The sequence below is a fragment of the Pterocles gutturalis genome, unplaced genomic scaffold (genome assembly GCF_000699245.1).
Source record: "Pterocles gutturalis isolate BGI_N339 unplaced genomic scaffold, ASM69924v1 scaffold33044, whole genome shotgun sequence".
In the NCBI taxonomy this organism is placed as follows: Eukaryota; Metazoa; Chordata; class Aves; order Pterocliformes; family Pteroclidae; genus Pterocles; species Pterocles gutturalis.
In genome coordinates, this window is record NW_010136824.1 from 957 (window position 1) to 13,623 (window position 12,667).

General features: G+C 37.9%; 1 protein-coding gene across 1 annotated transcript; it reads left to right on the top strand.

Moving 5' to 3' along the window:
* Positions 1-591: 591 nt before the first annotated feature.
* Positions 592-10,400, top strand: IFRD1 (interferon-related developmental regulator 1). Its single transcript, XM_010082448.1, has 11 exons — positions 592-691; positions 1,489-1,570; positions 2,270-2,394; positions 2,701-2,858; positions 4,142-4,192; positions 4,287-4,465; positions 4,571-4,679; positions 6,661-6,795; positions 8,209-8,337; positions 9,364-9,459; positions 10,249-10,400. Exons 1-11 carry the CDS (start codon positions 643-645, stop codon positions 10,336-10,338), a joined length of 1,203 nt encoding a protein of 400 aa, XP_010080750.1. The 5' UTR covers positions 592-642; the 3' UTR covers positions 10,339-10,400.
* Positions 10,401-12,667: the final 2,267 nt, after the last annotated feature.

Below are 12,667 nucleotides of genomic sequence, written 5' to 3' on the forward strand. Positions count from 1 at the left end.
TGAGGCTGCCTTGATCCTGAGAGGGAAAACTCTATTGAAGCATTTGATATTCTGGCTTGTATTTGTAATTCAGTATTAAAATAGGGTTGGATGTTGCTGATGCTGCAAATACTACACTTAATCTAGTAAATCGTGCATTGAACTGGGTGATGTATGTTTGCTTACATGTAGAACTTACCCTGTCTTGAAGTCCCTCAAAACTGAAAAATAAATATTGTATGGCAGTTTTTTTAGGTAGGTTATCCTAATGGTTAAATTAATATAGAGCTATTTTTGAAGCACAGTCACAGGAAATTGCATTAGCTTGAAGTTGATTGTAGAAAGATCTGAATCTAGAGTTAGGAATTCTACCAATACTTTGAAAACCAGGTGGGCTCTTCCCCACCATTTGCAAACAATCTTCCAGAACAGAAACAGTTTTTAGAACAGGTGGGAGGAAGGGAGCCAGCAGAGGCAGGAAATGTGTTTTCTGTGCCTGGGTCAGGGAGAATGAATCTGTTGGGAGGGTTGAATTCTACTTTTGGTGTTCAGATCTTCCTTTTCCTTAGGAAGAATGACCAAACTGTTGTTTTTGTCTTTCCTTAAGGTGGTCAGTCCAGAAGTGTGCAGCCTTTTAGTGATGAAGATGCTTCAATTGAAACTATGAGCCACTGCAGTGGCTTCAGTGATCCTGCTAGCTTCACTGAGGATGGTATATTCTTTATTTCTTTATATCTTTTCATCTTTTTAAAAACATAAAACCTGACTTGACTTAGGAATTTAAGTACTAGACTTTAAGTAGCAGTAGCAAAATAATGATATTCCGTTAAACACTATGTGATTGTTAATCTAGTGACTATCATTTTTGTTTTGTAAGAATATACTGCAGGTTTCGTCAGCCTCTCATGAAGCATTAGACTTTTTTTCTATTAGAATTATACAATGCTAACTTGTGGAGACACTAAGAATTTTAAGGTACATCATGAAACATAATTTTTATAACACATAGTTCAAGTGTAAGAACTGCAGAAGAGTTTAAGCTGGAAAGAGTCAAATTTGCCTGTTTTGAACTAGATTTGTGCTTGGTCACCTCTACAATCTCTGCCAGGTAGGACAGGCTGCTTTGACAGTACTCACTGCATCAACAGTGAACACCCTGCTGTACTTCAGGGGCAGATGTAGTGGACTGGATGGAAATATGTTGCTGACAGGATAGGCTGATGGGCATCAGTTGTAGCAAATTTATGTAAGACCTGATCAGCTCCCTTGTTCACTCTTGGCATATGTAAGAAGCAGGTATAGAGACATGTATAGACCACAAATGTATGAATGAAGGGGCAGTTTGATGTAATAGGCTTAACACCATTCTGTTGCTGTAACATTGAAGAATTCTGTAGCTATTGTCTCTGTTAAACTACTTTCTTCTTAGTATTAAAGCCATTAAGTGTTAGCTACTACTGTGCTAATAAAATGTGTATCAGTAGGACTAAATTATTTCTTCTGGATTAGGGCCTGAAGTTGATGAAGAAGCCACTCAAGAAGACTTAGAATACAAATTGAAGGGATTTATTGATCTTACATTGGACAAGAGGTATAGTATGCTTTGAAGAAACGCATTCATACATTGTTTGCTGACTTCCTCTGATATAATAAGAGAAACACACATCAAACCTTTTAGTGTACTTACTGCAATTACAATTATTTCATGCTGGGAAGGACTTGCTTTTCTTCTGGATCTGAAAAGACCTTTTTTCCTCCGTCAAGTTTTAGGGAAAGTGCGAGTTAGACTTTCTTAATAGCTTGAAGTAGAGTGACTGCATTTAAATTGCAAACAGGGCAGATTTAGACTAGATATTGGAAATTTTTTACTATGAGGGTGGTGAGGCACTGGAACAGGTTGCCCAGGGAAGTTGTGGATGCCTCATCCCTGGAATTGTTCCAGGCCAGGCTAGATGAGGCTTTGAGCAACCTGCTCTAGTGGAAGGTGTCCCTGCCCATGGCAGAGGGGTTGGATCTAGATGATCTGTAAGGTTCTTTCCAACCCAACCCATTTTATGGTTCTATGATTCTATGACTTTATTTCTAGCCTGGTGTACTATTTTGAACTCTGTCTCTAACCTAAGTTGCTTTGTCCTTGAGGAAGGAGGCAATTTGTAGCATTTCATCCTTCATGGTACTTCTGTGTGTTACTCTTCTATTGAGTGCAGAGAAATATGAACTACCATAAAAACAAATGCTGAGCTTTAACTGCATGCTGATTTCAGGAGGTCTTCCTTCTCTCTTCTAACAGTGCAAAGGCAAGACAAGCAGCTCTTGAAAGTCTGAAAAGTGCATTTTCTTCTAAAATACTATATGAATTTGTCATGGAAAGGAGAATGACACTAACTGATAGCATTGAACGCTGCATAAAGAAAGGTAATGAACATGCTTGCTATTAGAAAGCAATAATCCCTATGAAATAGCTCATTGTTTAAAAAGAATTAAGACTCTGAGACTTCTCTAGTACTTTGTATAGAGTGCTTTATAATTTAGTTACGTAAGTAACATTCATTTTTTAAATCTAGATGTCATATTTTAACTGACCTAGAAATTAACTGAAATGTTCTTCTGCTTATTGGTTTCTGGATTTCCACTTGCAAGTTTTCAGACTATTATCTTTAAAGCGTTAAAGGAAGGAAGCAACGCACAAGGTGATTTTCATCATAGTGTGTTAATCTCTAGGTAAAAGCGAGGAACAGTGTGCAGCTGCCGGACTGGCATGTCTTCTGTGTGTGCAGATGGGGTCAGGAATTGAGAGTGAAGAGATTTTTAAGACCCTTGGTCCAGTTCTGAAGAAGATTGTGTGTGATGGAACAGCCAGTATCCAAGCCAGACAGGCTGTAAGTATAAAATGTTTATTTGCCAGGCAGGGACGGAGGGCAGTTTTTGACCAGCTCACTATTGTGTAATCCAGAACCAAAGGTTACTACACCCGTGTGAACTCAGAATGTTGATGTATGCTTTGAATGATGCATAGCAGTTTTCACTGGCTTAAAAAGTTCCACCGAAAGGCTGAAGGTCATTCTCTTCTTCAACCTAGGAACTTCCTTAAAGAGCTGTTACATCTAATACTTTGTTGGTTCTCTTAACTTCCTGTGTTGCAGTCTCCTTACTGCAGTTCTGAGAGCTGCTGTTGAAATCCTGTAGAAAACAATGGAAGTTTTCCCACTGATGTATCCTTCCTGTATGGATTTTAACTTCTTTAACAGCAGATCTAATTACGTATAGCAGATCTTGAACTGCATTATACGTTTGTACTACCAAAAGTTTAAGTTTTTTGACCAGTCATCTCACCTATACATCGGTATTACACTTGAAATATTGGCTGCAGAAAGTCTAAAGCTCTTGCCAGTTTGAAAAAAAAACTTCAGATTTTTAACTAATATTCTCCAACTTATCATTACACAGCTGACTACTTCTGTTGTACTCAAGCTGTGTTACAGCACATACTGTCAGCTGGAAGAGGAGGTAGTATTAGTTCAGCAGCACTTATTCCTACAAACAAAAGCTATTAAAGCTTGTCATGTTTTAAGTGTAGTTTCGAGTCCTGTGTGGTTAGTGCTACCGTCGCTTTCAAACTTTTATTTTCTTCCTGTTTGTAAGAGTAGATGGTGTAGAATATGGGGCATAGGAAAGAGATGTATAGGGCCTTGCAGCAAGAGTTGGAAAGTTCTGGGAAGGGCTTTTGGAAGTCCAGTGTTTTCATACAACTTAATTGTAATGGTGGGCAGAGGGGAAAGTATTTCCCCCAGCTGTGAATAAATATCATATGTCCATTACTGTTTATCAGCATATTTTCTGCTAATGAATCCTAATGGGATTTAAAATAATTGTGTGAAAGAAGGGCTACATGTAGCTTTTTGGAAGGTCTTTGTAAGCTATATTAAATAGTACAGCATGAAAAGTGAAGGCTTGTGAGTAGCGTATGTTGTAAAATAATTCTGAGAGTAAACAGAAACTGAGAGCTAACTATTACAAAGTATCTGAATTAAACAGTATTGAAGATTTATACTCTGCTAAGGTCTTAATCTCAAGTTTCCATTATGCCAGATGTTAAATTTCAAGGGTCAAAGTAACAGTAACATTAATGTCAAATACTGACACTTTTTTCTTTTGTGTCTAGTGTGCAACCTGCTTAGGGATTTGCTGTTTCATTGTCACTGATGACATTACGGTGAGGATAAATAATACTTTTTTAATATATAAAATGATAATAGGAAAATATGTGACTCTTAAGCCACTCCCATTATCTTTTTTCCCCTGATCAGGAACTGTATTCTACTATGGAGTGCCTGGAAAACATCTTCACAAAGGCCTATCAGCGGGATAGAGACACTAATGGTGTATCAAGTACTCATAGTACTGTGCTTCACATCAGTGCTCTCTTGGCATGGACACTGTTGTTGACCATTTGTCCAATGAATGAAGTGAAGAAGAAAATTGAAATGTGAGTATCTTTGTTAGAAAACAAAATTTGTAATGACGGTTTTTATATGCAATGAAGAAGTGTCAACAAAATTTACATATTAATGAAATGTGACTTACTCCTTAGGCACTTGCATAAACTTCCAAGTCTGCTGTCTTGTGATGATCTCAACATGAGAATAGCTGCTGGAGAAACACTAGCCCTTCTGTTTGAACTGGCACGTGAAACAGATGCTGTAAGTAGATGTCAGCAGCTAAATTTTCTTGCATTGGGTTGATGACAAGACAAATCATTTAACATGTTGCATAGCACCCCAGATCTCAACAAGTGGCAGATAATTCACTGGGTTATGTTCTTTGTAGTGAGTCTGTCCCAATCTAATTGGGTATAGCAATGAATCACAGCAATCTAGCTATCATTTTGACACAAATTTCCATATTGCGTAACAGGACCAGTACAACAAAACACATCAAACGGTATGTAAGAGTAACTAGAAATGTAGTGCGCAAGCTTTAAAATCTAAATCCAACACCAGCTTAAAAAAAAAACCTGCAAAACCCAAAACAAACAAAAGAACCAAACTATTAAAAAACCAAAACAAAACAAAACGCCACCCAAAATCCCTAGAGGTATTCCAGCATAAAACACTTGTTTACTGTAGTGGGAACACTTGTTAGGTACTTAGTTTTCTGCAGACACGTTCCAGTGATTCCCAACCTGCACAATTCTGCTCTCACAGCTGAAAATCTATCCTTCAGTAGAAACCATGTGGACTTTTAGTATTGTTTTTTCAGTATCCTTATTTAGGTACCTAGAGAAAAATAGTATTGCATGATGGTTTCATGTAGTTTGTGACTATTTTACTCAGTTGGGGACTAGTCAGTCAATTTAAGGGGAGTGATTTTTGAAAGGATTTGTACAAATTTTGCACAGATACCAGTACTGCTACATTTGGTGAGATTTCTTGGGGTTTTGCTTTTGAGTTGGATGAGGTGCAGGCTTCTCGGTATTACCTCATACACAGCTAAACTTGCCTTTACATTGTTCAGTATGCCTTATTAATTTCTGAACTGTTTTCTTGACAGCACTGAAGGAAACAGTCTCCACTTACCTGTGGCACAGTTTGGGAGAGCTGCCTGAATGGCTTCTAGCTCAATCAAGGCTGCTGTGCTTTGCCAGAACACTGTCCAAAGTGAAAGGATAACTCCAGTTGAGTCAGGACACGACACACTAACACTGCATAACCTGAAGCAATTTGCTGAGACTTCTGTATAATTGCAAACAGTAGGGATTTGAGTCTCTTGGCAATGGAAACTAACTTTGAAAGAAAAGAAAATGAGACTGCAACTTGATCCTTTATTTGATCAAACTGAGTGCAAGTAATTAAAATCTTAAAATGCATTAACAGATGAGACTACATTCACAAAAAAACTTCTTCCATTCCATTGATGAAATGCACCTTTAATCATTACAAATGATTCTCTTTGGATCCTTAACAGTTGGTGCAGATAAAAAATGCTTACTGTGTTTTGCCTTTGACCAGTTTGTTTCAAAGAGCACACAGTAAACTCAGCCTAGTCAGTTGACATGACAAAACATTCAGATAAGTTACTTGGTTTTGCATAAGTGGTTTACTAATCCAGGTAAACTAGCATTGAATCAGTAAATGGAGGGGAGAAGATATCTCCTGTTAAACAATCGTGCATTAAATTTTACTTGAGTGGGTCTTCTGTAAAGCATTTTCTTCTTCTAATTTTCCATCCCATACAAAACTTGACTAGATAATACTTCCTGTTAGTCTAATGGTGTCTCATGATCCATCTCCAGCAGCATGAATTCTGTGCTAGTAACCTGAAAGTGCCCTCAGCTTGTCGACAAGAGCGGCAGCCAGGGAAAAGTGAGTCCCTTGGAATTATGGAGCAGAACAGGTTGCCAGGTATATATGCACACTAAAGGAGCTGTACTGTTTCATGTGGCTCTGACTACTGGAATAGAGTTTGATAGCGTCCTACTTGGTAAACTGGACGCAGTGATGTCATTCTTGCTGGTTTAAATGCTGCAAATGAAACTACAGAAGTTAGTGCCATCTCTGTCTCTTTAAATAACAAAGTAACAGGTTGTAGAGGTCTATGTGTCAGAATTTGGAGAGATCCATTTTCCTATTTGAAGAGAAGGATATCGAGGGCAGAAACATTTTTTTTCTTTTTTTTTAATAGGATTTCTTTTATGAAGATATGGAACTTCTAACAGAGAAACTAAGAGCTCTGGCTACAGATGGAAACAAGCACCGAGCCAAAGTAGATAAAAGAAAGCAGCGATCTGTCTTCAGAGATGTTCTACGAGCTGTTGAGGTGATCCTTTTGTCTTACTTTGACTGTCTGGATTGTAACTATGTAGTGTGCAATTTAATTAAAATGGTTTTACTATTAAATAGAATTACTGTTTCAGTGAAAGCAACAGGGAAAAATAATTTTAAATGAGACTTAAACTTCAGATTTTGATAACTTGAAATGTAACTGCTTTTTTAGAAATGTCGAATAAAGCAAGTCTAACTTTATTTATTTTGTTTCAAACTTGATTTCCATATAGAAGAGTATTTTCTCTTCTTTAAAGACGGCTAAACATTGCACTGTAAATACTAATTCTTTTTATTTTATCCCATGAGCAGATTTTTTTCATGGAAAACTTTGTAGGGCATGCAAATTAGTGTAATGAATTCCCTGAAAAGATTTATTGTAAAATCTATCCCTGGAGGCATTCAAGACCAGGCTGGGTGGGCCCTGGGCAGCCTGCTCTAGTGGTTGGCAAACCCTGCCCCACAGCAGGGGGGTTGAAACTAGATGATCTTTAAGGTTGTTTTCAACCCAGCCCATTCTATGATCTCTTATTGAACTTCTGGGCATAATAAACAGAAAGCAACTTAGTAAGAGAAATTTCCAAATGGCACCTCTCTAAGGGGCCAGAGAAGTGTTTGTGTATGGGGGAGAGTTGTTCTAATTTCTGTGCTGCGATCTTCTGGTTTTCCATATCCAGATTAAAAGATACACAAAGCGGGACTCTAAATATACTTGATTAGTGACATAACTTCTGAGTAAAGCCTCTAAGACAAATGTCAAACTTCTATCACTTCGATTGATTGTTATCTTATGCCTCTCAAACTACATGTTTTACTTGTCAGAGAACTTCTTTTTACATTGTTGTATGGGTAAGACCAACCTAATATTTGTTGACATTCAGAACAGTTAAACATCTTGGAAGCTAAAGAGAATGCTTTGATGTGATTTGAAGTCACCTTTGAGATTTTGCCTGTAGAAGAATCCGATTCACTTATTAGCACTTGTGACATTCCATTGTCACAAATGTAGCTTGCTGCCCTTGAAATGTGGGGACTAAATGAGCCTTAAAAACTGAATGAAAGGTGACTCCTGCACTCAGAATATGTTTTTCTGGAAATTAAGTCCTATTCTTTAAAGTAATTTTAAAGTTGAAAATTAAATGTGGTTTTTTAATGCTTTCTGACTTGAAGAATGTCAGCTTCAAGTCTTAAATGAGATTTAACTTCAGTTATGCATTAGTTAATGAAACTGCATCAGTTTATGAAAGTTTATGAAAATACAGTATTTAGTATATGCATATTATTTGGAAGGTTTTTGGTGTGCCAAATTTATTAATGAAAATAAAGTTCATTGAGATATGTACAGTTCCTAATACAAAAGACTGTTTACATTAAAATTATATGTGTTGTTCCCTTTACTTTTGGGTAGGAGCGTGATTTTCCTACAGAGATGGTTAAGTTTGGACCTGAGCGCATGTATATTGACTGCTGGGTTAAAAAACAAACTTACGATACCTTCAAGGAGCTTCTGGGGTCAGGGATGCAATACCATTTGCAGGTGAGCTGCTGTTTGATACATGCTCAGACTGTTGTTCCCTGTCAGGCTTCCTTGTAGTAACTCAGTCTGAATTACAAAATCATGAGTAGAACTTGGTGAAATGATGGGCTTTGCACTAGAAGTGTGAAAATGCAGCACTTACAAATGAACCACAGTGAGCTAGAACTGTCTGGGTGAGCTGTTCCTGAGTTGTAGCCTGGGTGTGCTTGGTTAACAATTAGAAGACTTCTCCAAGAAGTAAGAGATTCAAGCTGAATATCTTCTTAGCTTTAGAGTTTTTCCTGAATCCTTATGCTCTCTTACAGCAGAGTTGGATAGTCATCTGGCTGCTATAAAGCTGCATGCGTCTACCTTTCCTCTTCAAGCCTATAAAAAGGAATGCAAAGTTTTAGTAAAAAAAACAAAACAAAACAAAAAAAAATACAAAACCCACACAACTTGCAGCCCAATGATGACAGCATGCCAGAAGGGAAGGGATAAGTCCTTATCTCTGTTCTAGGAACTGCTTGTTCACTAGTCATCTGTTTAGATATATAGCAGAAGCAGGAACTGTGGCTTAGACGTATATGCTCCCAAATTGCTATCAGAATCATGGAGTTAAAATCTTGAGTCCAGTATCAATTGCATTTCTACATGACTAAGGGATCTCCAGGCATGTAGCAGCTCTTTCAGATTTTTTTTTCAAATACTACTTTTACAGCCATATATTGGTGTGCAGTGAAACCATACAGATCTGTGTCCAGCTGCCTAATCTCTGTAGAGGATGTAACACAACAGTGTCTAATTTACTGGGACAAAAAGATCAAGGGCAGAGGAAGCTGTCTGTCTTCTCAAGAGGACAGTTCTACTTCTTAGCCTTATTTTGATTAAAGGAAGACGTGTTCCCTGGCTTAATTGTGAAAGATACTAAGATTTGAGTCAAATTGCTGCTATTTCTTACTGGAATACTTGGTATTTAACAGTGGTTATCTTTGGAGAGCTGATAATGAGAGGAGAAACTGGTCATTTGTTGTGTTTCTTGTTTAGTCAAATGACTTTCTTCGGAATGTGTTTGAGCTTGGTCCACCAGTAATGCTAGATGCTGCAACTCTTAAAACAATGAAGATATCCCGTTTTGAAAGGGTAGGTTATTGCACCTTAATGTATTCTCTTTACTTCATACACTAATATTTCTCCTGAATTAAATGGTATTCCGGACGTGCACTTTAGAAGCTGTCATTTTTAAACTTGTCACTTTAGTTCTAATGGTGCCCTGTATTGTCCTGAATGAACTCAGACCTTGCTTGTGTGTGTCTTTGAGCTCATATTTTAGATTTTCCACTGGGCATGTGTCTGCTACTGCTTTTCTCCCAAGGAGGTCTGAAGGTTAACTTTGTTGCTGATTCATACCAGATTCATGCTCTATACATGTAAAACTTGGGCTCTTAGGAGAGCCCTGGGGTTTTGGGTAGGGACCTACAGGAAACCATAGAAACCGAGTCTGTTTAAAGACAGTATCCTGAACTCTCCAGTGTGAAACGGACACTAGGAGAATGGTGGTGTTCTTTTGGTTGTGAATGTACTCATCACATGCACGAACAATTTGTGGAACTTGGTGCTACCAAGTTTAATCCAGGGGGCAAACTTAATCTGCATTGCATCTGAATGATGTTCAAGACTGATGGGCGTCCAGAATTGCTCCTAGCTCTGCCTCTCTTACACAGTCCCAAGTTCCTTGTAAATGTGTATATATATTTAAATGAGTCAGATGTTGTTGCAAAAATGATATACTATAAATTTCAGAAGGCCTACCAATTTGCTTCAAAGATTAATAAAAATATATTTTCAGCTGTTTCTTAACATGAAAAAAAATCTCTAAAAGGATATCAATGTTTTGAACATCTGTGATTAATTTCTCCTTTTATTTTGTAGCACTTGTACAACTCTGCAGCATTCAAGGCTCGGACAAAGGCTAGAAGTAAATGTCGTGATAAAAGAGCAGATGTGGGGGAATTTTTCTAGATCTCCTTTTCCATGGGGTTCAATTTTAAGTATTTCATAATTAAAATAGATTTGTAACCTTTAAATGAATTTTTAAATTTCTGTAGTCACAGCTTGCACTTGTGCCCAGGGATGTTGTATAAAGTCTGTAAATAAAATGCATGTTGTTGCTTAGTTGCATATACACTGTATATAGATTAATGTAAGATAGGGTGCTGGGATACATTATAAAACTTGCATTAGATGCAACTTGCTTCAAACGTTGAATATATTCATCTATGCAATATGAATATATTCATATAATTGAACTGTTAAATGGGGTGATAACTGCAGTCCAATGCCATGTGCCACATTGGATTCCTTACTTCATATAAAGGTAAATTTAATTACTTCATTGCCCAACTGTTTTGGTAAGGATGTGCTAATATGAAAATATTAATTTGTTCATGAAAAGTTATTTTAGTAACTTTTTAAACTCTTCAGTGGCAGGTGGACAGAGAAATTTCTACATAGTTTGACTTAATCCTGAAGGGGACTATGAAGTTCAATTACCTTCACTTACAGTGAAGTGGTGAATGACAAATAATTGCCTTCAATGTAAAATAAAACCAAAATTCTCATGTTCTGAAATTGGATGTTTAATTTTTGGAATAAACATGTTTCTCACTGCTTGCTTTCTGTGTAGAAGTGATTGCTACATGAGTTAAAAGCTGGAATGCTAGCAAAACCTAAAGGCTGAAGCAGATGGGTTTGGTTTTTTTGACCATTCAGACATGTTGGGTTAATCTCAATGCTTTAGTAGATGCTACATGAAACTACCTTGCTGTGTTTTGAAGGTATATCTTATTTACATATGGTCTGCACAACAGCCAACTGTTGATTTGTCATCACTTCTGTAATGGTGTCACATGTTTTCTAGTTCTCGTACTGGACAACACCTTGTCCCTTATCTTACCGGAGCCATTCCAGCTGCCTTGTTTTCATCATGTTGGAAGCTACTTCCCTACCCTCAGTTTCTGGCTCTAGAGGACTGAAATGTGCCAGTAACTGAGAACTCTCTCTCTTAGGGATGATGGGGGATTAAGGGATCGTTTTAGGGATGATAAAAACACTAAAACCTAGGTAGCTGGAGCTTGGGAACCAGAAGATCAACAAGTAAAAGTGCTTGTTAAAATAAACATTCTTAAAACTAAGTCAAATTATCAACAGAGGACGTAAACCTTACACCCAAAAAACCACACACCCTGAAAACTACTGCTTGCTCTGATAAGGGAGAACTTGGTTTGGGTGGGGTTTTTTTTGGGGTGTGTGTGTTTGGGATTTTTTTTTTTTTTAGTTTCAGATTATGGCAGAACCTATTCCAGAAAATCCATACATGCCTGTTAGCTGTACCTTCTAACTTTTTCCCCTCAAATAATGCATTAATTAAGAACTTGTTTGGTTTATTAAACTAATTGCTTAAACTACAGCAATGCCTTCAGCTGAAATTGATGATATTATTAACATGTTGTCAGTGCTTGTCACACAAGTGGAGAAGAAGCTTCTGATCTTTGAACTTGATGAAGCAGTCTGCTTCTGTTTTCCCAGCCTGAGATGTTGCTCCCTTTGACCTAAACTGTTCCACAAGTTTGCTGGTCTCTCTTGTGGCTTCTGGGTAGTCACCTTTGGCATGCTTTGCTATGCACTTTTGGTAGCTTCTTGTCCTGCCAGTATTTTGCAAAATTACTTTTCTGCAGCACCTCTTGGCAGGTGGCCAAGCATGTGGTGTGCCTTTTCCCCCATTATACTGTAGCTTCCAACCACAGAGACCAGGACAACTTCTAAGGCTGTTTGAGGGGAGGTGGGCTGTTCTGCAGCCCTGCAGAGATCTGATGGGTTTGTAGACCTTTTCAAGCTTGGAACTGGAAAGGCATGGGTCCTCATCTTCCAGTCAGGATGGTGTCAAGAACCTTTCAGGGATGGAGGTGAGATTTATTTTTATTTTTTTTTTCTGGCTTGCGCATTCTTGGTTGGAGGGAGGTCTTCTCGGAGACCCCTGCAGAAAGGGAGCAAGCTTGTTACGTCTGCATTAGCTGCATGGCCCAGCTACTCAGACTGGGCAGTGGCAGAGCTTGTCAGCTTGGGGTGGCAAACTACAAGTCAGGAGATTGTTGTGTCCTGAAAAAAAATATATTTATTGTCAGTTTAAAGGGGTTCAAAATTTTGGACATATAGAATGGTTTTAGAAAGGATTTGTTTTTTTAAGCTGTGGTCCCTTCATGTAAGTGTCAGCTGCCTGTCATTACAGTGTGCTGTAACATGATGTTCTGCAACATCAGCAAAAACTAGTGATCAAGAGAACTCTGCAAAG

Coding starts and splice junctions, on each gene's coding strand:
- IFRD1 (XM_010082448.1), top strand. CDS start 643: ATGAGCCACTGCAGTGGCTTCAGTGATCCTGCTAGCTTCACTGAGGAT. Junction 4,680..6,660: donor TGGCACGTGAAACAGATGCT/GTAAGTAGATGT, acceptor TTTTTTTAATAG/GATTTCTTTTATGAAGATAT. Junction 8,338..9,363: donor GGATGCAATACCATTTGCAG/GTGAGCTGCTGT, acceptor TTTCTTGTTTAG/TCAAATGACTTTCTTCGGAA.